At 32.6% G+C, this 24,012-nt stretch overlaps 1 protein-coding gene and 1 long non-coding RNA gene across 5 annotated transcripts in view; both read right to left on the bottom strand.

Moving 5' to 3' along the window:
- The window catches only part of LOC124364509 (serine/threonine-protein phosphatase 1 regulatory subunit 10-like), a 70,024-nt gene that overhangs the window by 15,550 nt on the left and 30,462 nt on the right, over window positions 1-24,012 (bottom strand). For all 3 annotated transcript variants that reach the window (XM_046820050.1, XM_046820052.1, XM_046820051.1), the window contains exon 5: window positions 22,451-23,851. In XM_046820050.1, coding sequence (XP_046676006.1) covers window positions 22,451-23,851 — 1,401 coding nt within the window. The remainder of the gene's footprint in view (window positions 1-22,450; window positions 23,852-24,012) is intronic.
- Window positions 1,001-18,473, bottom strand: LOC124364510. 2 transcript variants are annotated; one of them, XR_006922621.1, is made up of 2 exons: window positions 1,846-18,473; window positions 1,001-1,621 (listed from the first exon to the last, which is right to left on the bottom strand). It is a non-coding gene; the product is annotated as an uncharacterized LOC124364510 (long non-coding RNA). The 2 variants fall into 2 exon arrangements; XR_006922622.1 differs by having other exon boundaries at window positions 1,985-18,473.

Here is a 24,012-nt window from a genome sequence, read left to right as displayed (position 1 = left end):
GCAAAGTTAACCCCAGACGTACTTTTCTTTCCTCTTAACCTTTGTAATCAAGATCCGTATCAAGGGATCTCAACTATGTTTGTGTTAACTTAACCAAAACAAAACCGTATTCTGTAGTAAAAAACAATAGTATAATTAATTACTTTGCTTTTCTTGTCTTGTATTGTCAATCATGTGGTATGAAATCTTTGAAACTGTTGTAGAAACAAATGGACTAAAAATGTCTTCACCTCTGGCTCATAACCTATTTCCCGTAAGTAGCAAAGCTTTCATAAAAGTTTTCATCCATATCTAAACAGTAGTGCTCTGCCTCAGTCCTTGCTTAGGCTTTGATGACTCACTAATAATTATCATTCAGTACAAGTTCGCAATAGAAGTGGAAGGCTAACACTTCAGTTTGATGGATAGTATTGAGGATGCTAAAAGAGAAAATTCATGTGTCTTAATAAACTGGCAAAGACTCTTTTCCCCTTACAAATACAAACTCATATACTGATGATAATATGCATAAGAATACAAAAATGTCCAATGGTGAATCAATCAAATCCCCATAAAGGATGCTGTTGAACTTCTAATTCATCAAACATATTACAGATCTCATATGACTGTACCAAATGTCAAAAATCTGTATTGAATTAGTAGCCTGGATAATGGTCTGCCAGAAAGTAAATAAAGAACTCGCTAAAGTTGAATATCTCCTGGTTTCAGAGCATTATCATTTGCAATAAATGTAATTTTTTATTATGCAATCACATACTTTTATGATAGGATAGCTAGTTTTGCTATCTTGCAAAACTATAAAATAAAATAATTATTTCAAAGTTACTGGGAAGGAGTAGTAATTCACTATGAAAAGCCAAGTATTCTGAACGAGTCCAAATGTCACCACCTCATGTGCTGATCCCTATAGAATCCCATGACTGAGACTTTGTATGAATACTAATTTTATGCTTTTAGAAGGACATTCTAGTATTGAAGTTCATATTATTTAACAGCAATGGATGTAAACTTGTATATTTTTAACTTTACAGAATATGGTTCACAAGGCCATTTGTAGGCATTCGTTTCATGAACTAATAGAAATTTGAGCCTTGGAATTTTATTCTACCATGTATGTGTATGTACTTTTTTCTAAAAGTTAGATGAGGTATTCTTTTGTCTCTCCATTTTTCGAACATGACCTACACTTGCAATACAAGTTCTTTATTTTGAAGTTTAATTTTAGCGTTTTATGATACAGTACTTGTCAAGTGCTGGATATTTATATCAAATTGCGAGGAACTTGTCTTTTACTTAGCATGATAGTTATTGTACACACATGCTTAAAAAAATAGTGAATATAAAATATATCAGTTGAGCGTAGAATTAATTAAATTGGTCTCCTTCACACATCCAGATATAGAAGTTACAAGAATGAAAGAAATGACCTTTGGTGTGTTACTTAAAACTAGTGTTCGACGTCCTTCTGGTGACTGCCCAGGCAGCTCAACAGAGAAACAGCAGCTCTCATCAGCAGACACTGCAGCAGTCTCATCAGCAGACACTGCAGCAGTCTCGTCAACATCTCGCAACTCAGCATAACATAGAACACTGCAAATCCTATCCTTGTTATTTCTTACACCTATCAACAGAGGTATTTCACATGATTGTAGAAACAAGATATTCCAATATCTCACCCCTTAGTTCCACAGTTATAATTACATCAATGTTTTCAAAACATTTCTTTGTTACAAAACAAAAACTATGTTTGTAAATTAATTATAGACCATCTTTAAATTTTAAATTTTCATTATGAATAAAAAATTATATTATTTAACATATAATTCCGCATTAAGCTATTCACACCTTTAATACAAAGATAACTGGCACTTGATGTATTGCAATTTAAGTAATGTTTAACACATACATATTATATTTTGTTATGAAGTTTAGTTGTGTTTTTAAAAACGGTATTGGTAGTAATGAAAAATCTATTTCAGCTTACCCCTTGTGGTACCAGTATTTCATATGTTAATATCAACACTTCACATTTTCTATTAATATCCTCTTCTAAAATCTAATCTCCACACAGTAAATTATAGTTCACATTTTTATTGTTTCTACTAATTGTAATGATTTATTTTCAATTAACATCTCAGTCATTTCTAGAATGTTGTGTATTTATTTCTTTTAAGTAACTATTCAAAAAGGATATTCAAAAAATCAAATACATGTATTATTATAATGAAAATGATATATCAAAAAAGAGAATTTGATTCAGATCATTAACAGTGAGATAGAAAAAATACATTTATATTGCATATTATAACTCTTTATACTCATAGCAAAATATTTTACTACCAATAAAATAATAATGTTTGGACCAGTACGTGTATTCCAACATAATGCACTTAAACAACACTAGTAAATTGCATAAACTAAACTATAATATTTGTCCAAAAATAATAGAACCAACCTGCCCAATCACCTTGTTCCTAGATTAATTGTATCTTAGCTTTACGTTTGAAATGATACAGTGAGACATTTTAACATATGAAATACTGGTCCATGAAAAGAGTGCACCGCAAGATCTCCTACCACCAACACCGCCTTGATCGCTTGGATCTCCATCACCCTGTTTAACAAAGACAATTTAAAATTAATTCTTCTCATTAAGACAAAATGTTAGAAAACAATAATAGTATACTGTCTTAATAGCAACAGTTAACGGCTTCAAACTATTGAAGTCAACTAGTAAAAAGAGTTTAGTTTAAAAATTACTAATATCCTACTTATCCTGTTTAAAATGTTATATTAACAAAATATACCAGCAAAGAAATTGCAATGTAAATTTGCATACGGAAAAATGTTGTTATGAAAATTTGGAATAGCAGGTTGTAATTATTGGGTAGAAACTGTCATGAAATAATAGGTAGACAGAGGTCCCATTCTATACTCAGGCTGTAACATACAACCTACTTGGAATATGGATGAAAGGTGAGAAATCTTAATTTATAATCTTGCACACAATTCATGTAAACCAAGGCCACACTGACGATTCTGTTGTTAAAACCTGCTACAGGGGAATTTTTTTGGCACTCAATTCCATCCTCTCACTTTTGACACCTAACAATATAGAAAAACCCCTTTAGTTTTGTCATTTATCTCATGAACTCATTTGGGTAACTTTTTATAGTTTATAATAAATTGCAAAAATTAACAGAACAGACTTCGAAATACAGCCAATGTTTTATTTGGAATTGGGCATATCTACTAAAAATATTGATTTATTCCATAAGCTCCCCCCCCCGCAAGTCAGCTTTAGTTACGCCACTGAAAACCGCTACAACTTCAGTATACGCATACCGGCACTCCCAGTTGGCTCTTCCCGCACCCTTCCGTTATTGTTATTATTTACATCATAAAGAGCGCAATTCGGTAATTATAATAGCGGCTACTTTGACTTTCTTCTACAAACGATGTTGGAAAACCTGAAACACTCATACACTCTTAATATTGCTGGTATGATTATCCGATATGATCGGTGTTAAAGATATAATTAATGCGCATCCAAAAGACTTTTATATTAGTAAAAAAATATAAATATATGGTGTAGGTACTGGTTTTTACATCATACCCTAAACATTTATAAGTGTTCATTTTCCAATAAATGCATTTATTATGCGTATTAACATATGAAGCAATCTCAATCATCTATAAATAGAGATATAGGCCTACTTCCACAATTCTACAAAGTCTACAACTAAAAATAAAAGCTTAACTGTTCATGTAGTAAAACTCGACATTGATTCAATACAATCGGCGCATAACACTCGTCTAAGACCTGTAAGGGACTTCATCAATATTGATGATTTATTTAGTAAGCTTCAATTTTTCTTCAGTTATCTACTCTAAACACGGTCAAGGCCCTTCCAAAACAGCTTACAACCTTTTCAAAAGAATTCTGTCCAATTTGAAATATCTACAATAAAATAAAAACAAGTGACAATGGTAAATCGCGAGATAATGCAACACGGTTGTCTGGGTGTGCGTAATCTGTTGGAACGTCGGCGTGGAGAACAGATAGGGAAAGTGCTCTCCCCCACTCTTACCATCTAGAGGCGAGTCGCGGGATAATAGAAACTGTTCTTCAATAAAGCGAGCTCGGTTTAATGGCATTTCGAATGGTCAAAACAGTACACGACGCGCATGCGCCTGCTCGGCACACGGGATAATTACATCCTTGCATACAGAAGTAATGATGTTACGTTAAAAATTAACACAGAACGCACACTCACAATAATCCTACAATCATTTAAAATTTGCATTTAACGCAGTATTCAGTTACTGTGAAGAAATTAAACTCAAACTGCTACTAATAGCATATTAATCATAGCAATTATAATATGTAAACTGTTAAACGAGCAGAGAATACCGATGTTGTGACTGACCCTGACCTACCACCACTATAGTAATTGACAAGGTCCACCTCCGCCTCCTCATGGCCTTGACCGTGCCCCGCGTGCCTCGACTCAAGGTACTACGGTAGGCTAATTGTTATTGGCCGGGATTTAAATCCAAAACCCACCCACTGCAGTAATATTTATTAACAAACAGTTTTGTTTATTATTAAATACATGCAGGGCAACTATTATAAAAATTTGGGATCTTTATTTTAGCCATCAATGTTTGAAAAAAAAAAAAAAAAAAAAAAAAAACAAAACATCAATTGAGATGACGAGATATGTTATTTGAGCTCCAACACTCGCGCGTTAAAACAGCTGATTGCACAAGTCACCTCATCGAATGCGCACCAAGGAAATCAATTTTATCAGTAAACATAGTTTTAATTAAGTATTTTCCTCATCAACCCCTTACACTAAAAACATGTTAACTTTCAAGTTAAATTCAGACACCATCTTACTCTTTGGAAGATAAAAAGTTTACCCTAAACTTGATAGTAATTTAGGGTAATGTGAAGTTTCTATTTTTAAAGTTTAATAATTGCTCTCGGGGCTTAGTGTGCATACATCCCACACCAACTCTATTCTGCTTCTGTAAATTGTAATAAAATTAATTTTACATTTTTTAAGAAATGATTCATTTTTACCACAAAAATTATGTTACTGTTTTAGGCTTTTAAAATCGACTACAGGTTGGTATATTAAAAGAAATCAAACTCAGGCGGTGTAGACTAATACAACTACATGTTCAGTTATGTGATCATTTCCGACACAATTTTCGTAATATTATAAAACGTTACTGTTATATTCGTTATTGCTAGCGTCTAATAGTCGAAGGCATTAAATATCTAAAGAGATATGACAAATAAATAAATATTTTACTGATATATCACAATTGGCAAACTCCTCAGTGATTGGCCAACGTTCGGTAGCGGTGCCAATACCGACGGCAAGTTAGTCGGAGGTCATTGACATGTAAGTAGAGCGTGACACAGTTCCTGCCACTCGCTTGGAATAGGTGTCAAAAATGACCAACTGCCCATCCGTTTCAACATGAAGTTTCATTTGTCCACATTTAATTTTCATTGCTGCAAGCAATTGTTACGTGTCATACGGATTCCAACAAATTATCAACTTTTTTGACTTCATAACCTTAAAAAAAATAAATGATAAATTATTATCAAGACACTAGCTATTTAATTTGTATGTTACATAATACTCAATTTATCTATTAAATTATGTCATGTAAGGTTTCTGCTCCCTTGCGTGAAAAGAGACAGGCACGCTCGCGTCAGACTAAATAAACAAATGCAGTCAACTGATTGTTAGTGCCTGCGTAAAGAGAGTCCCTAATAAACTTTAAAAATTAAAACCCATGGCAAATTATTGGCAGCGAACTAAAGACGCGATGAAGAAATTTTACACAGTCTACATGTTAATGCGCATGCGCATCTAAGATCTTTGAGATATGCTTTCTTGTTTACGTTCAGCGGTTTGCTTTACTATACTATTCTCGGTAGCACAGAATTCCATTACTGAAATTATATTAACGGCAAAAGTAGCATAATAACTAACTTAAGTTGGTTAAAACAAACATTATCTCCGAGAAAATAGCGGAAATCACATTTTAAAAATCCGTAATGTACAACAGATCAAATATGCTCAGTATTTTTGTCCATATGTGTATGTGTAAATTACAGAAACGCGTTTGTACCGAGACGAAATTGCTATAATTGATAATTGGATAGAAATACATTTTATTAAGAAGACATTTTAAATTAGATTCCTGATTATTACCAGTCCAACATTTATTAACTATTTGATTATATTTCCAGTGCCACATACAAACTGACAAAACGAACCATTAATACTGGTCCAATTAATGACCTTACTGGGCCACCGGTGGAACCTTATAATCCCTCAAATATAAACAATTAACCATTTCTATGCACACTCTAGTCCAAAGGTGACCATTTGAATTATATTATCATTTACGAGAAACGATTTTATAATAAATACCATTGTAATAGACTCTCCTACTGTGCGATAAAATTATATACCAACATAACAGAAACGAAGTATTTAGAACAGAAATGTTACATAACCACCAGCTTCTGAAGACTGGAGAATGCCGAGGGCCATACCAAATAACTGTTAAATATATAACTGATAGTTTAGAATTAATTAGAATAATTCTCAAGCAAATTATATAAGGTCATAATCGAACTTGCGAAATTCGTGAATTAAAATGATTAATATTTAATTTGTCTAAGCCGCTCCCCATACATTGAAGAACACCAAATTAATTAATTCATATAGTTGTATGTATCGTTCTTTCTGTTGGAAGTATTTAGGTACATTACATTTCAATGACAGAATGGTTTTATAAGTGTGAGAATAAATGTATTAACATTTACGTTTCTTTCAATGGTAATATGCATTTCTTCTGTCCAACTGAGGACAATGTTGGGCTGACAATGTGAAAGTTTTGTTTACGACGGAAGGATTACAAGGGTTGGACGTCGAGACAGGTCTATACGCGCTCAGCTACTTTCGAGCGGCATAAACTCTACTTTACGTAGAATTATAATCTTTTATTTTATAATCTTCAATTGCATGATACATATAGCGTGTTGATAAACGTTATTCCTATGGTATTTATTTAATTTTAGTACAAACCTACTAATTACGTAATTTAGCGGGTTTTGGTTATTGAACAAGCTAAAATATAATGACATACCAAAATATTCTTTCTGATGAATAAATTATCGAAATTTTACACCGATTATTATCTATACTGGCAAATAAATATTTTATATTTACATAATGATAAGTACTCGCGGGCGGTGTTGATGGTTGAACCGAGTGGCAGCCTCAGTACTAGCCGTTCTAAACACATCGACCACGCTAAGTGGCACGCAGCCTTCGCTTTACTAGCCATCTCAAAGACACTAACCATCGTAACAAATGCTTTTTCTAAAAATTCTTCAATAGATTACAAAGAATTGCTGACATTCAGAAATGATCAAGGTCGGTTGAAGTATGTTGGTTATAACCATTTCAGACACATGCCACTGCTTTTGTCAACTTTACAACGATGTTTACACGCCTGAGGCGTTAAACAGGTACTGTTTGTTTGAATTTATATTAAAAGTCAAGGTTTACAAAACCAAGTATATGTTCAGAATTTGAATTCGATTACGTTGACAAAGCATCAGTTTGCGACAAGAGAGAACAATGAATTATGGAATATTTAATCACGTTAAGAGAACAAAATAAAAGCAATGTGAAAGGGCAGGTGAAACTTAGAAAATTACATCACATAGTTACAATACACGACATAGCAGTGCCGCGCAACCAAAACAGGGGAAAATATAATTATGATACAGCGAGGCACCAGGAGGCATGTTTGTAGAAGCGGCGACTACCGGTCAACGTCATCATAACTGGTAAAGGTTGCGCGCATTACTTTGAGCCGCTTACTGTACACACAGGTTCTGATAGTCACCTTTTCTTAGAAATAAAAACAATTGAGCGTTCGTGATGCGATGTTTGAAACTTCGGGCAACCAAATGCATGTTGCTACTAATTGTTGCGTCTGATGTAATTTCAGATAGTTTTGATAATGCAGAATTATTTATAATTAGAAGTTTAACCTTTTAGATGCCAGCGCCCGAGAGTACTACCCAAAATTGCCTTCGACTTATTTTGAACACATAAAATTTAAATGTTACGTTCTGTACTGTTCTTGTATTCATGTTTCTTTTTTGTTTTGTATCTTTTTATATTGGCCACACTCCATCAAACGTAAATTAAAATTGCATATACTTATTTGGTATCGACTACGAAAAAGAAATTGACAAAATTAAAATGAATGAAAAATATTGGTTCATTACACGAAATTGCAGAACATTGTTTATCGAAGACTCGATTGACAAGAAATTATAATAAACGTGAAGTATAAAATGAGAGTAAAACCACAGCAGTGCCAAGATCAGTCATACCAACTATAAAATTTATAAAGGTAGTCATTACTTACATCAAAACAAAATCAAACTAACCGAAACACATTTTAAAAGTTTATAAATGCAGTTTGAAGTATCACCCGCTCAATCGATAAGCAGTTTTAGCCCGGACCTCGGCGGCCCGATCAATCGGACGTTGGCGTCAAAAAGGTTTAAAACAAGTCAACCACATAATTACTTCAGCAAGATACTGGCTCAAGAGAAGAAACGTCCATTTATGAAATAATACAACAAATACCGCACAAAATCCACGAATGTATGTTCGAAATTTGGGCTTTAGTTAAGCGCGATACCAACACCTTCGTGTATTGTATAAACAAATTTGACGCATTTTAAAGACAAATACTATAGATAAAGAATATATTCTTTTTATCAGACGTACACAATTTTTAAACGACGGATAGAATAATTTTAATTTGTGGCTTGCATTAAATGCCTGTAACTTGCCAAAACAAATTACCAAAATTGTAGTTTGTTAACTTTTTGTTAATATTTTGAGATACAAAATAGCCAGTCATTTTTGTCCTTCATTTTATAAGCAATGTTCCTACAAAGTGGCATAAACACTGTACAATGTGGCCACTAGTAAATATTCTAACCAAATAACGCAACACTAAAAATACATTGATAAGGAAAACACAAACAACAGTATATAAACAACCAAATCTTTATTGATGAACAACGAGATTCAATCATTACAAACACAACAATTTGTTATGTGTAACAATAATCATATTAATTATAGTTTTAAGTTTAATACATATTTATATCTACTACATGCAGAATTTAAAAGTTGGCAAATTAATGCACGTAATACAAATATGTATGAATAAATTAAAACTAATAAAGAGTGCTTTGCTTTTCTTGTGCAGTTTAAATTCCATAGTACAAATTTACCAAACAATGTTGACATGGAGTTTTAAACGAAACCAAGAAAATTAAATACAAAATGGATACACCTCGCTTACCAGCTCGATATAGCGACATTGATAACTCGTTTTGATTTGCCAAAATTTAAAATTCTATAGAGTAAGCGATAGAACATAAATTTATAATAAAGGATAAAATATTAAGATTAGTTTAACAGATAGAATCTAAGGAATATCATTACGTGGCATATATAGCCATAAACTTAATTTACTTTTTATTATAGATTCCTATTACGACGCCTATTATGATTCCATTTTGTATTTTTCAGCGGGTTCAAAAGTACACTTAGGATAACATTTCAAGTTCGTTGCACTTCCTTAACCGAAATATCATCACCCGGACAATATAACAAAATTATCGTGTCTGCCGACTACAGCTACCTTGATAACGTAGTAAGCCCAAGACTTGCATTTTTATTTACGATGCAACTGAAATCTGTCATGTAACATGTTTACCGACTGTATAAAGAATGTAACATTTTTTTCTCGTGGCAGTGGTTTTTGTTGTCCACTATCTAAATCCTACTGCATAATCGCAAATTCAAGTTAGTTCAACTTGTTAAGAAAGTAAATTTGGTTTTTGCGAATCGTAAATTTTTTAAAAATGATTTCAAACATGATTTCCGGTTACTATAAGAATATTTTCGAGACAAAAATATTACGTTTAGTGTTTAGCGTGCTCTTTACAACAGACGTACGTACGTAACGACGTGCGACATTATTTTCCGAGATCGTGGATTCTAACCCATACAACTTATGGAACGAACTCGCTTAAGAACGTGACAACAGTTCTTGTGGTGGCCTTACTTCTTACAAAACCCGTTACTGATTGAGCTATTTAAGATGGAAGATGTTAACTTTGTCCACGAGCACAATTTCTCATCTTTGTTTGCATGAGGCCTTTCACTTTTTGTCAAAAATTTTATTTTTTGAAAATTTATCAGAAATAGTAAAAACAGTTATATGAAACGAATGATCAGCTTTCTTTCTCTTGTTGAATATTAAATCCACAAAATACAACTGGACTTTTTCCTAGGAAGGCAAGAATAGAGGAGGAACACAATACATGTTTCAAGTCCTGTTACATCTTTTCACCTGACCCAATAGTACAATACAAGCAGGTAGGCCGGTGAAATTGCCACGACAAAGGCCGACAGACACAAAAGGGACCTCGAAGCACGTGTCCGTGCTCGTCCCCTACCAATAAGGGCGGCGCTGCGATGTCACCTCGATTTCCGGCGCTAAGTTACTAACAGCATCTGGGGTGCCCAATAACTTTAGATAGACGAGCTTAACAGCATATTCCACTTTGTATTTTTCTGAACATGACGTAACGTGTTAGGGAGCTTTAGTTATCACAGTTAACAAATACAGTACATAACTATTAACTGTCCATGTAAACGTTTTGAGGGGCAGCTATGAGAACACTAGTCAACTATAAACCACGTAACTTTGTTATAAGTGTATAAAGAAAATGAAATAGACGACTCATTTTATAAATTTGTATACATAAATAAATATATGACAAAGAAGTTATAAAAATACTTTTCAGAGATAACAAAATTGTGAAAGATTTTACCTTCATTGTCGATAAAAGAAATACTATTCTGTTTTTTGCTTTTGTTTCTTTACGTACAAAGTCAGTTATAAAAAGCACGTTTTAGGTAGTCTATAGGTGCATAAATATCTCTTCATACAAGGAGAACATCTATCTAGTTGTGTGCTCTGAGGAGAAGCATTGATCAAAATTTGAAAATATACAAACACTTTTATTTTAAATTTAGTTTTTCAAGGAAAGCCACAACTATTTTCTATTCATTTCAAAATTACAAAATCAAAATACTAAGTCAGAGCGATACATGGTCTTCTAAATGAAGTTCTTAATTGAGGACGAGTGTAAACAATAGAACATAAATGGATGTGGGAATAGGAGTTTTGTTATGGAAAACAGTCCAACCAAAAAAAAAAACACACAGTGCTTGCGCCGGGCATGATAATTTCTCGTACAGAACACATTTTCGTGAAAAATCATATTTCGAACGATAACCAAGTTCAACTTAAACATCTTATGTAGTCTTAGATCTGGACGGTTACCATTGTCAATATCAATTGTATCATAATTCGGGGATATCTTTGAAACGAACATGAAACCCCTACTAGTCTATACAGATTTCACGTTAGCGGGCAAGCAACAGTATAGACCTATCTCTATACTATTAATTCGAACTATGAAATACCCATTACTTTACGGCATCCTCCAATTGATTTTCTTGTATATCTAACAAAGGCGAGGAAAACGAATAATTCAAGGAATTGGCTCTTTTATTTAATACGCATCAGTTAGAACAGAAGCACTGGATTCTGCATCGATTGTCGCCTACGTGCAAGAAAGCACTGACGTCAGAAGTGTATTTATAGACGAAGCAACCTTCAAGTTTCAGATTCTAGTCTCGCGAATTATCAGAAGAAATCCCATTGTAGTACGAAAACGCTCAAGTCTTCAATAGCATAAATCGTAATTTCCTCATTTCCAATTAACCCAATGACAGTGACATAACAAACTCAAAGTTAAAGACTTCAAAAGCAACACATCTTTGATCTACTATTCTGCTAATGGCTATGTGATTTCAGTAAGATGATCGTCAAGCTTTAGCTAGAAAATAGCACAGAGGCGCCAACCTAAAGAGAGATATATAACTCCAGGTTCAGGTAGTGTTCTATAATCGCAATCTATTAGTGTTATCTCTAATAAATGAGCTTAATGGAGCCTGGTTTTAATTTCTATTTACTATTACATCTTCATCCTCACTGTGAATATATCGAGTTTGAGGCTGGAAACATATTGCTTCATATTCTGATCCGAGAGCAACGTAAATAGTCTAATTTTTAGACTCAGCGACACACTCAATATACTATTATGCCAAACTGTATTTGTATTTTATTACGGAGGAACTGAAAGTAAATATTTTAAAATTAGTAATATATATATATATATATATATAATCTTTTTCCCTTTCAATAACCCCTCACTTTTGGTTGATACTAGCTCGTTTACATATTCCCGGGGTTTCAGAAAGAAATGAAACAAATTGTACTCTTATACTAAGTTTGTTTGGTTTGAATTTTATTTATTTATTTCCTCCGAGGTAAAATATAATTTGCTTCATGTACAGTTTTCTGGTGGTATATGGAGTTTTTATATTCATACAGTTGGCAATTCAATGTTTTAACCTTTAAAGAAACTATTCTTATTAATTTCAAGTTATCCTCAGTAGTACGTTACTTATCAACGACCAGAATGTGTGAATTTACGGAGCCAGTGAATGTAAAGAGCCCAGCTTCTAAAGTGAATTGTCTCTTGCTAAATAAGTCTAGTTACCAAGTGTCCTGGCGCCAGACCAAGTGACGCTCGCTTTCACTGGCCAGTCACTCACTACGTGTAGTTGGTTACACCAACAGATTCGGTGACTTGGCATCACAAAATAACAAACTTTAAATGTTGAGTATCAGCCATGCACGTCGTTCGAAGAAAGCTGTTTTAATGATTTATAGGAAATATTGGAAAAGCATTCGCATAAATTCATATAAATTAGAACATATTTATAATTTGGTAAATTTAAAAGATCGATAGTTGCTCTCGTATATGGTAGTTTCCTAATACATTGTAACATTTCTAAACATTATTTACTCTAACAAATAATTCAACACATTTTTCAGCAACAAAATTATGTTCAAGTTTCTAAATTATGTAAAGTTTAGGAACATTAATCATTATGGCCATCTACTTAAAAGTGTATTCAAAATCGACTATTTATGAAATGGCGGCAGTAAAATGACCTTGAGTTTTCTCCATGATAACTACGTTAAATTTTACGCCCTTATTTTTAATTGTAGAACTATTAATACGCCTCCAAACGCTCTTTTAAGTGTTATTGTCAAGATTTAACTTGTTGAATATTTTAACAAAGTACAAAAACTATTTTTTTCTAAATAAAACATTAAAATATCAATACGAATTATGTCTTTAGAATTCGACATCTCCCATAGTTCTAAGACTAAAAGTAAGGGCATAAGACTGCGCGAGGTTTAACGTTGTTCTTACGGAGCAGAAACTAAAGTAATTTTACTACAATCGGCTGTTAAATTATAGAAGTGCCCATTTAACATTTCCAACTTCGATTTTAATTTTTTAGGATGTCACTGTAAAGGTATTTGGCATAATCAATAATGTAGAACACGTAATAAATTCAAAGTCTTGTGATGTGTGGGTTAGGGAAATCTGTTAGTAATGTATCAACAAGTCACCACCGAATCGGCCCACCGATACTATTCCTATTATATCCAATGTCAGATTCACTCTGTAATAAAATAAATGTAATTTGTTTTGTCTCTCCTTCACTGAGGTTTATGACGAACTTTTAAAGATAAATGCGAGAAGTTCCAATTGTACGAACAATAACTCGTTAACAATTTGTGAATAGCTCTTCAACAAGTGAATAAATTGTAAGCCAACAACCGAACAGTTCTCCTTACAAAACGACTAATTCACTCAATAAAAAATAATATTGGTAGTTTATTGACTTCGTTACAGTTGAAAATTGTAGTATGATCATGTTCTTTTAACCCTCCGACTACCAATCAACGGATATCCGTTGATTTGGCCCGCGGGCTCGCCCGTCCGCGTAATCTAATTTTTTATAATACGTAAGCAATCAAGTATCGACGTGATTCATATACCATTGGAAATGGTAAAAAGTTGCCGAACACAGCACTGGTATTTTTATAGTTCTATAACAGCGGAGTAATTTTAGAAGGACGTTTCCATACTAAACTAAAAATATACTAAATTTATGACCTTTAGGTTATTATAAAACTTTACAAAACCGCAAAGCATTATTAGAATTACTGTTTTTATCAGGTCATTATCTCTTTTTTAAACGTAAAAACCTTGAGTTCTCTCACAATATTCATTATTAGAGTGAAAGTTTATTGTAAATAAAATTGTACCAACATATTTAGGTTTACAAGTTCACAACAATGTATAACTTCTTGTACTACTTTCAGTTTTTGCGCTAAACTTAATTTATTTAACCAAAGGCTAGTAAAAATCTGTATATTTTCTGAAACTAGACTAAATTTTTTATGACCTTTAGGCTATCTTGAAATTTGAAATTGATATACTTGACAATATTTCCAGGCACAAGATTTTAGAAAGAAAGCTTACAACACTGGGGAAAAAGGCTTGGCGTTTAAAGAAAAAAATAAGGGCAGTCGGAGGGTTAAGATTATTTGGCTACCCACAGAGTGAGTTATGCCTACTTTTTTCGCGGATTACGAGGAAAGATTTACAAGTATTCGCTCAACTAAATGTATGTAACCAAGGCTAAATCGTACGTTGCATACGGCGGATTGGTAAAAAAAGCACTGATTCCATTACAAAACGATGTGCCGCAATGGAATGTAGTATTGCGTCAACTGAGCGCATTGCGTAACAAGCGACAGAGGAATGAACGCGCGCAACAAGCTTCAATGAATGGAAAGAGCCTACAAGTTCCGGTATCATAGGCATGAGCTCTGAGCAGATCGAATGATAACATTCTCCCCGCTGTAGCAAAAAATAGGATTAAGATTACATTATCTTGTATGTTACACAAAGTCATCTTTATGTTGTGCTTATATCCTAGCTCTCACACTTGCAAAAACTGCAATAACTTGCTTTTTTGCTATTGGTGCAAACTTCTAGCACGTCATAAAACTTCCTATAGCATGCTGTTGTATAATTACAGGAAACATTTTTTTAAGTAGAAAGTGTTTTTTATTTCGAATTAGAACTTTAATGCATAAAAAGCAAGATAAAGTTAAAGAAAATCAATTTAAAGTTGATCGTACAACATGTTTTACTCATCAGCTGCATAAGACGTATGATTGTTAACCAGAGATATAATATAACCCGAATATTTATAACAGCTTCTAACAGTATGAAATTACCCTTCACTGCCTCAACCTAACCAGCCTGCACCGACGACAATTCGTGATTACGTACCTTGTAGGAACTTAGGAGGGCATATATAATATTGGAAACGAAGGAATTGTTAAAACCAGTTCCCTGGCAATCTGCTGCTTTGATAAATATGTACGACTCCAATATAGATAGTTTAAATAGAAACAGTGTAAAAGGCAAAATGGATCCATCTGAACAGCAATAAACTTATACGGCCTACTTGTCGACAGTGTGACACATCTTGTCCCACTATAACTTTATTGTTAAAGAGTTCCGCTTGTACTACTTAGTACCTTTCTTTCGTGTTACGGCTCGAAATGGTCAGATGGTAGTATTCAATAGTTTAGTTTCTCTTTACAAACCAATACGAAATTAACGTAATAAAATCGAGCACGTGTTGCTGGGCCGGCTAATTCCTGTCTAACGGCCCACGGACAGGACGGAAGTTACCTACTCAGATATATGCAATAAATCGAAAACGACAGCTGCTTCTGGTTTGTTGGCATTTATCTTAGTTGAAATAATTTAGATGAACATCGTTATACTGCAACTCCAGCGAACATATCGCACTAATAGAAAGTGCACTTGGCTCGCAAGTAAAGCAATTACTAAACTTGGACACATACGAGCGGGTCAACCACTACAGTATTATCAATTTGGGATTGCAGCTAGGCCTAGGTAGGTTTACACTCACACACACGCACAGAAGTGCAGGGGATTAGAGCCGGCCGTATTACCGACGATACAAAAATGAACTTCCTCAATCAAAACCAGATATTTATCATTTTGTAATCTTATACTATATATATATATATATATATATATATATATATATATATATATATATATATATATATATATATATATATAGAAAACATCATAACGAGATAAGGATGTTTTGGAATTTCTCACCGAGCGTCCACGTGGACGTTTTCATCTGCGCATGCGCACAGTATCACTTCAACGGACACCATCTAGCTGTTTCTCGCCGCATGGTATGTTTACTGGTCTCTGATTTGAACCTATGAAAGTGTTACTAATTAATTCTGTATTTTAAAGATCCTCGGATTGTCATCTCTTTTCTTGGCATATAAGTAGCCTTCTTGTTATTGGTAACAACGTTTTGAAACACTATTTTCAATGTGTAATTTTAGTACACGGTGAAAAAGATGCAATAAATAAAATTACATATAATTTTTTAATTGCAGAAAGCAAAATACAAATTTTGAGTTTTGATAAATGAATAAAATTATGCTTTTGCCGATATTAACTATAACATTACTTTAGGATTTTGCTGGTTTTTATAGTTTAAAAAAGCCTACCTCAAGCATAAAGCTACCCATCCTCTGCTTGTGATTGATTTCCTGTAATTCGTCTTCCATCTTTATATTATTTTCTATAAATTTCAAAACCTCTTTGAATCATTCTTACTTAGTCTAAAATATCACCTGAATGTCTCTGCCCCCCCCCCCCCCTCTAAATCTGCTATCAAATGGTTGATTTCACTAAAACAGTAGGACTGTATTTTCGACATCACTGTTACAACTGTCAGCAGTATTTCACGGTACACTTCTCACAAAAACGATGTTACACCAAGACATACTGAATGCCATTATTTCAATTTTACCCTGACAGAGCTCAAATGAAAGACAAGCTGCAAAGATATTTGCCTATCCATCCACTGGATGAATATTTGTGGTGTGAGGTAGTACTCCCTAGATATACTAGATAATACATTTGATTTTTTAATAATGATCATTAATTAATATAAATACTTTGTATTATTAATATCTTTGGAAGGCTATTATACATCCTAAATGAGTAAGGATTATTGCTAATATTTATGTTTAGTCGACTATGTTATAGCAATTATGGGTACAGTGTTAAAAGAATTTTAAAATGCAATTGTATACATAAAAAAGAAGAACAAATTTCCAATTTTACACATAGCTAAAAAGAATTAGCTATCTTGGTGTAACTGCTTGGAACTGAAAGTGAACCGCTACTTATAATAATAAAGTGATAGTTTACCTTAGAAGTTTACACAATATTAGAATTAATGAAATATCATTTTTGTTTGTCATTTTATGCACTAAACTTGAGACGAATCTTTCCGTGTTGAAATTTATTATTTATTATTCAATATCTAGGAAATAACTTTTATACATGAAATTAATTGAGAGAAAACACTTTTCTCCATCATCTAAGCTCATGGTACAAAATTAAATTGATAATTTGTCTCACTAACATTATAAGAGCTTAGAAGTACTCACATTATGAAAATGTATACTATAGCTCATTAAAAAGGTTTTTATCAGTTATTTTAATGAATTTTTTCATTAATTTATCTCTAGTCTTGTATCCTTACCCACTATTCGTAACATACAAACAATATATTTTTGCTACTGGGTATGTAATATAGTACCCATTATTTACCTGATCTTTATATGGGATATTTGTTGTTTCTTACCATCAAGTACGTCTAATTATAGGGTTAGCGCATTAGCCTAAAATAAACTTCTTCAATTACTGTTATATGGTGAAGTCTCATTGACACTGAAGGTTCAATCGTTGACTGGGAACTGTTCACAGCACACATCGATGTCTTCTGTTGTGACAATGACTGCACTGCCTCGCATCCTCACACACTCACTTACCTGTGGCTACCATGTTAAAACAAGCATGCAAAGAAATACTGAGCTAACTTTCATGCAATCCCATTACAAAAATGGAATCTTAAAATTATTATACATGATTTAAAAATTTAAATTGCTTCCAAACCTCATGCTTCATAGATACACAAGAATAAAGTTATGTACCAAGCCAACTGCTAATGTGAACAATTCATTAATTTGTATTTTTATTAATAAATAATATTAGATATTAAATTTCAATTAAATAATGATCAATTCAAAATAAATATGACTGCTAATAATAATTAATCTTGGAAATGACAATATTTCTAAATAAAAAAAATTAAATACACCTAAAATCCAACAAACATAAATGTGTTGAATTTTTAAATTAAAACTAAAAATTAAAGGATTTACATAAAATGTAACCTTTTATATATGGAAAAATCTAATAAATATAAATTACTGTAGATTAGTTAATGAAAAATTTTTACCGTTCATAAAACAATAATTTTAAATTTTTTACTAATTATGTAAAAATACTAAAAATAGGATTATTAAATCAAAGTTTAAAAATACCCAGAAAATTTGAAATTTGTACATGAGATCCTTTATTAAAAATGGTTAATTTTACCATGAAGCAATTAGGCTATAGATTTTTTTTAGATTATTGTAATATTATTTTTCTATTTTTGAATTTATTCCAAGAATATTGTCAAATAGTTCTACTCATTTATATTCTGTGGTAGTTTTGTGGGATGTACTACTTTAAAAGTATGATTTATGTGTATTAAAATCAGTTTTTCATATATAATTACTTTTATTCATATACAAATTCAAAATTTTTCCCGTTATGAAGCTTAAAAAAAAAAACAACTAATTAAACAAAACAAAAATCAAAAAACAGCTTTGCTATTTGTAGATTTATTTTTAAAATTAAACGATTGAGTTTAAAGAATAGAGTAAAATGGTTTAAGCACTCCACAACAGAGCTGGCTGATTTATGCAACTTTTGAACAAAAAACTACAACTGACAACACCTGGAAGTACATGGTTTACTCAGAAATCCACCATCTTTACTTATAGCAAAAACTCAAGCAGAATGCATTGCAAATGCATCTTCTGACTGTTTTAGTATTTAAACTTCTTAAAATGCATTTAAACAATTTTACATAGTTGGTAGTGTTTTGTAAAATATTTGATATATAGTGTGTATATATCATATTGTTATAGTAGTAGCTATATTACAATCAACAATAAAGTACAATATCAATGATTATGAATTTACCATACTTAAATATTTGATGTTTCTTTAACGAAGAACCATGTGGTTAAACAATCAATTAATTAATTAGATATGAAATCAACTTAAAATTTGAAAAATTCTCACAATTAAAAAAAGTAAGACACGTTATCATATATCATATTTTGTTACAAGTGAAGATGGTGGACATAATTATGACAGTTTTTGTAGCGCTTCATCGTAATTAAAAGAGCACATTAAATGACATATGTAGTTCTAAATTTAAAGCATCTTAAATAAAAACACACAGAATCTAAGTAAAAGAGATGTCCAAAAATAAGTTTCCCTAAATAATAAAAAACCTAATATTTGTAAAATGTATATTTTAAATGTCTTGTGGTGTATTTCATTAACGGTATAACATGAATCTTGAACACGTCTTTACTATTCGAAGAACAAGATTTTTACTCAAACATAAAAAATTACCCACTGCAAAATGCTTTAGCTAAATATCCACTATATATATTTCAATTTGTCAATGACAAAGCATTGACTGTAAATGTAACATTTGAGCTTCAGGAAAATGTTAACATCACTTAGAACTAAGTCAGTTAAGTACAGTACATCTTGCCATTATACAGTACAAAACATTGCCATTATACATTCCTATAAAAGAATGTTATAAGTTGCTTGAGCGCCGTTGTATAAACAAACAAAAACTTTGTTTGATAGAAATTCTCTTTGCTTATTCTGTATAGCCTAGCAGAGTTTGCCGAGAACTTTCAAACAATATTTTGAGTTTGTATATCATCATGCCACTTGGCAAGTAGTCAACAACAATAAATCATGACATTTTCAAATTATTGTGTAGCCACCATTACTTTCCTGTAAATCCCACAAATATAACATTTTAATACACTTCACCGCAACTTTGTTACCAAACTGCCCTCTGCAATTTTGCCTAAGTAATTCAATGTTTCAACGGAGTTAATCTTGTGTAACAATCCTACAAATGTTCTTTATATTAAAAATTGTTATGACTTTCTTCACGTTGTGCTTCTTATCTGTATCTGACAATAGACAAAGCAACAACCTGGCACAAACTTGTGAAACTAAGGTCTTTAACTATTATATTATGAAGTTTAGACTTGTTAATTTCAAAACTTATTAACAATGTAGCATGCATATCCCAAACAGCAGTGTTGGTGTTAACTTGATATGGGGTCATTGGCTAACCACTATTTATGAAAAGCTTTCCCTTCCTTTAATAAAAACTGCCAATCAGTGACAAAACTATCTGAGTGGACATTACTTCATTATTATAAATATTAAATATCTTATGGTAAATTACAACAACAGCTAACACAAGGTGGAGTCTACATAGAATGAGTTGGTTGGGGTTCCAGGTCACAAGATCTTTTAAAGCACTCACTTGTACCTTAACCCTTTTACTGCCGGCCATTTTTTTATCGTACCAGTCAAAATTGCCAAGGGGGAAAATCGCTGTTGTGCATTCATTTACAAAAAATGCTGTATCTTTTTTATTTTTCATTAGATTTGCATGAATTTTTACTTTATTTACTCGTATTTAAATGCTGTTTTTTAAATAATAAAAAGAAATTTTAATTTGAAACAAACTCATTATTTAATTTTAAAAATTATGTAAATAAAAAAATAAATAAAAAAATAAAAATTGTGTTTGGCATCTGATAATTTATTTTTAAAATTATACTAAAATTTTGAGCATGATATCATTATAAACTAGAGCAATTGCTTAGAACATATACCAAATTTGAAGGTGCTACCTTGAAACATAGCTGCACTATGAGGATTTTCCCAAAACTGGTAGGCCTCCTCTAGGCCTACCAGTGGAAGTTGAAGGTAAACTTATCTGTGCCACATCCCCCTCACTATCTAATAACTCCTCATTATCTGATGGTAAGATAGTCAGGATCGTCATCAGTGTCATCCACATCACTTTGATTGTCATCAATAGCCCTAACACTAATATCGGCATATGAATCTGACAAATTCTGAAGGAAATCGTCACTCAGTTCGTCTTGCTCTTGTACACCACCATCGATTAGACTGTTAATTATTGTTCCCTCACTCACAGGAGAGTTAGATGTAACTCTTTTACTCATTTTATCCTTGATCAACAAAAGTAACACTTCAAAAAACTTTCGATAACATTGTAAACAACAACAATGAACGAAGATTTCAGTAATCTAACCCGATCATCTGGTTTTGACAGCTGTCTAGGTAGTTCGTCAATTCTAGTCAAAGACGACGAAAATAGAAATCCAAAGTTCTTCAAATGGCTTCTTTCATTATCCTTTCCTCCTAAACAACCAAAATACCGAATATTTCGGCATTTGAACATAACAGTAGCCAGTAACAATAAAAAAAAACAGACGTCCGACATATCGGACGTTGGCGTTTTCGGCAAAAATGCCGACGTCCGACATATCGGACGTCGGCAGTAAAAGGGTTAAGGGAGCAAAAAATTGTAATTGAACAAAATTAATAACAATCCTTAATTGGGAAGCAAAATTAGGGAAACTTACTTTTTGGATAACACTTATAAAAAGTAAACATTAAAATTCACAGCAATAAAAAATATCCTAAAACAAAAATGTAGGTAACAGCTTAACCTTACCTTAACGAGGCCAATGATCCAAGTGCAGAGGTAAGATGCAAAGATGGTAAGCACTGACGATCCTGCTTGTTTCACGACAAGGTATATGCAGAGGTTGAACACTTCATACCACACACCACTACTAGTACTAAATTATCAAAAAATTATGCAAAATATTTTTTTGAAAATCATATCATTAAAGACATACAAAAAAATGTAAAGCAGAGTAAATAATACACTGGGATGGAATTTCCAAGGGGAAGGAAGGACACCCAGATACTCAGCAGAAGAAAATCCACTGACAGCCTGAAAATAACTAACACCAGAAAAGTTAATAATATTTTTACTAGTATTATATTTCCAAACCTTCACTTCTGAACTGTTATGAGTTTTGTTTAGTTTTTTTATGAATCAGTTTCCAGATTGAGCAAAATTTTATATAATATTACTCAACAATAATTTTAAGTGGTTGTGTTGAGAAAGTGAAAAAAATATATTAGTAATATTTAAATAAATTATAGAAAACAAATCACACTTACGTTTTGGTTTTGGAGGTATAAGTTTGATTCCACCAACTTTTTCAACAGGCTTCTTTTCTTCTACTGGAGATTCAGGTTTGGGTTTCTTCTCTGGTATATGAACTTCTGGTGGAGGAGATGTTCTTTTCCCCAATTTCTTGTCACTCTTCTCAAGTAATCCAAGTGGAGTAAATGAGGGCAGAGGCTTCTTAGGTGTTAATCTGGGAGGTGGAGGTTTCACTTCTTCCTCTAATCCTGTTGATCTAAACTTTGAATTGTATGTTTTGACAGTTTTAGGGCGAGCATCATTTTGGACAGATCTTTTTGGTTCCACAGATATCGAGTAATTCTTTTCTGGACGTTTAATATCAGGTTTCTTTAAATCAACAACTTTTCTAATTTCAGGTTTAACATCAATATTTTCATCTTTAAGAGTTCTATTTTTTTCTTCACTGAGCTTTTCTTCTTTATTAGACGAGGATTTTTTAGGGATTTTACCCAATTTACTGATGGGAGGTGTTATAAACTTTGATAATGTTTCTTTTTCTTTTTCCGTTAACAAATCATCATCAAATTTCATTTTATCTTTAATATCTTTTTTGTCAAACTTAGATTCTGCTTTCTCTTTTTCTTTTCCTTGTAAAGAAGTTTTCTTATTTTTCAAACTCAAACTCAGCTTTTCTTTTGGTTTAATGCTAGAAGACTCTTCAGCATCTTTACTCACAACACTATTTTTAGTAGTGTCATTTTCTTTGATCTTGGACGCTATTTTACTTTTTGGTGAAGTCTTTGATTTAGCCACATCTACTTTTGCCTTCTTCCCATCAGATTTTACATTATCTTTGAGCTTGTTTTGTAATTTTGCAGCTTTAGCACTACTATTACTGTCAGAACTTTCACGATCTTTTTTGGCGTGTACTTTTGCTGGCTTCTTTGTATTCTGTTTTGCAGCCTTTGTTTGAGGTTTCTTCTTGAGTTTCACTGGCTTTATAAGATCTTCGTCATCCTCATCATCAGCTATGTCATTCACAACACTTTCACTTTCTCCTAATGTTTGTTCTTCTTCACGATCTTCTTCTTCATCCTGATTTACATCTTCAGCACCAGTACTGCAATCTTCTTCGGTTACTTCAGAACTGGATCTACGATCACCACTTATTTCTGCCAGCACTTGTTTACCGTCTCTAATTGTTATTTTATAAACAGGGAGGTGGCCATCACTTGCACCGTCTACACCGCCACTGGGCACTGGATGTTCTGAGTGTTCAGCTTCTCCGGCACTAGACACAGGGGATGACGACACTGAAACTTGCTGTGGGACTCCTGCCGTCTGTTCTCCCACTTTTGGTGTGGAGGCATCATTATCACCCCTCACAATTCTTAACCATTGTTCCACCAATTTACAAGCCAGCAGCCGCACCTCTGAAAAAAAAACCACAAATTAACGGAAGTCCATTAATGTACGTGAAATTAAAAATCCATATAATACAATAACTCTTTAATTCAATTACATTCCATAAGATAGTTTATCTAAGAGTTACTATTTTCTCTACATTTTAGCTAACTGATTTAAACCAATTTGA

The sequence above is a fragment of the Homalodisca vitripennis genome, chromosome 6 (genome assembly GCF_021130785.1).
Source record: "Homalodisca vitripennis isolate AUS2020 chromosome 6, UT_GWSS_2.1, whole genome shotgun sequence".
NCBI lineage: Eukaryota > Metazoa > Arthropoda > Insecta > Hemiptera > Cicadellidae > Homalodisca > Homalodisca vitripennis.
The sequence above is the reverse complement of the archived record's forward strand: the minus strand, read 5'-3'. Positions and strand labels throughout refer to the sequence as shown.